Genomic DNA, 1,910 nt, shown 5'->3' with positions numbered 1-1,910 from the left:
GTCCCTGTAGTTGTTACCTCATTTTCTGCTGCATCAGTTACTATGCTAACAGTGTTTGTCATAGCCATTTCCTACACCTACATCCTCATCACCATCCTGAAGATGCCCTCCACTGAAGGTCGACACAAAGCCTTCTCTACCTGTACTTCCCACCTCACTGCAGTGTCTCTGTTCTATGGGACCATCACATTCATTTATGTGATGCCCAAGTCCAGTTACTCCACAGACCAAAATAAGGTGTTGTCTGTGTTCTATATGGTGGTGATCCCCATGTTGAACCCCCTCATCTATAGTCTCAGGAATAATGAGATTAAGAGTGCTCTGAGGAGACAGCTTGGTAAGAAAATGTTTTCTCAAAGTAATATATTGTTTTGTAAAACTTAATATAATAATGGCAATTACTCAAGACCAACAGGACTGTCCTCTGAAATTTAGTTACTCACCTTCTTGTTACTCTATGTGTCCTTATCTCCTTTTACTACCAGTATACATAGCTATTGTATTCTGTTGCATTTCTCTTTTTCATATTTTGATGTGACTTTGAAAACTTTATACAACATATATTTACTATGTTCAATCCCTCTCTCAGCTCTTCTCAGTAAAACTACCTCTCCTATACATCCAATTACTCTTCTTAGTAAATCCATCTTGCACTACCTGTAGATACTGAGGTATTTAGGCTTCTACTGAAGCATGGTTGTTTTACCAGGGACCTCACCATAATAAAAAAAAAGTTGAATTTTCTTCTCTTAGAAGATATCAGTTCCCAAAAACTCCTCAGTTACCTGTGAACTTCATGTATTTGTCCTCTCTTCATGCTGAGATTTTTGTCTGGTTTGAGTTTGTGCATGCAATCATAGCTAACATGAGACCATATTTTCACTTGTTCTTTTGTGTCCTGAAAACATTTTTTAATCTGTAGTTATCCACAAGCTCTGGCTCTTAAAATCTTTCCACCCTCTCTTCAAAAATGATCCTTAGCATGGAAAGAGGCATGATAAAGATATTCCATATAGTGCTGAGCATTCCACAGTCTCTAATTCTCTACACATTGAAAAGTAATGTAAATCACCATCTATTACAGAAAGAATCTGTGCTGATGAGTATTAGAAGGTGTACTAACATTTGAGTATGGTAATAAGCCATAGCAAATTGGTTTGACACTATGACTGTTGAGGGTAATAATGGTGGTGGTTCTTCCCTAGGGCCTATGACCTGTCTAACACAGATTTTGGCTTTTGTAGTTGTTTTTGGTGTGATTTTCATCTTCTGGACTTAGACTTGGATCAAGCAAGTACATTCTTGTTTATTCCCATGATACCTGTGCCACTGTAGTACTAGTAAGCATTTATTTCCTGGATGGTGAATATTGTACTTGAAGTGTTCACAAGATAAATTATATGTACAAAATATAATTGAAAATGTGGTTGTTTTAGGCTACACCTACTTTAAATTTTTTTTATTGTTATGGATTTGTAATTTAAAATATTTTTCTAAACTTTTATTGCATTATGATGAGAAAAGTTACATTTCAATTTATCTGAATTTGTTAACATTTAAAAACATATTTTAATTAAATAAAATTGAATGATTCTTGTTTCCCTTTTGTACCGCTGCTCCTCCCATAGACCCCCCTTCAATACCTACAATATCTTTTCTGTCATATTCCTTAAAATTTATAAAATAAGAATAAAAATAAGTATTATGAAATTTGTTTGATATAAAATAACAATCAATTAAACAGTCTTATGTAGATGCTCGTCTACAGCAATAGTGAAAATACATTTTTCTCAAAATAAATTTTAAATAACTCCAAACATATTAGCTGTATACTTATAAATGATACATCACTACTAGTATTTTCTTAAATGAACATGAATATATAAAGTCTTTTTGTTTCTTTTGTATTT

General features: G+C 33.5%; 1 protein-coding gene across 1 annotated transcript in view; it reads left to right on the top strand.

Moving 5' to 3' along the window:
- The window catches only part of LOC116101341 (olfactory receptor 484-like), a 1,167-nt gene extending 783 nt beyond the window's left edge, over positions 1 to 384 (top strand). The window contains exon 2 of the mRNA XM_031384926.1: positions 11 to 384. Coding sequence (XP_031240786.1) covers positions 11 to 384 — 374 coding nt within the window. The remainder of the gene's footprint in view (positions 1 to 10) is intronic.
- The last annotated feature ends 1,526 nt before the right edge of the window (positions 385 to 1,910 follow it).

The sequence above is a fragment of the Mastomys coucha genome, unplaced genomic scaffold (assembly GCF_008632895.1).
Source record: "Mastomys coucha isolate ucsf_1 unplaced genomic scaffold, UCSF_Mcou_1 pScaffold21, whole genome shotgun sequence".
NCBI lineage: Eukaryota > Metazoa > Chordata > Mammalia > Rodentia > Muridae > Mastomys > Mastomys coucha.
This window is presented reverse-complemented; position numbering and strand designations above follow the sequence as displayed.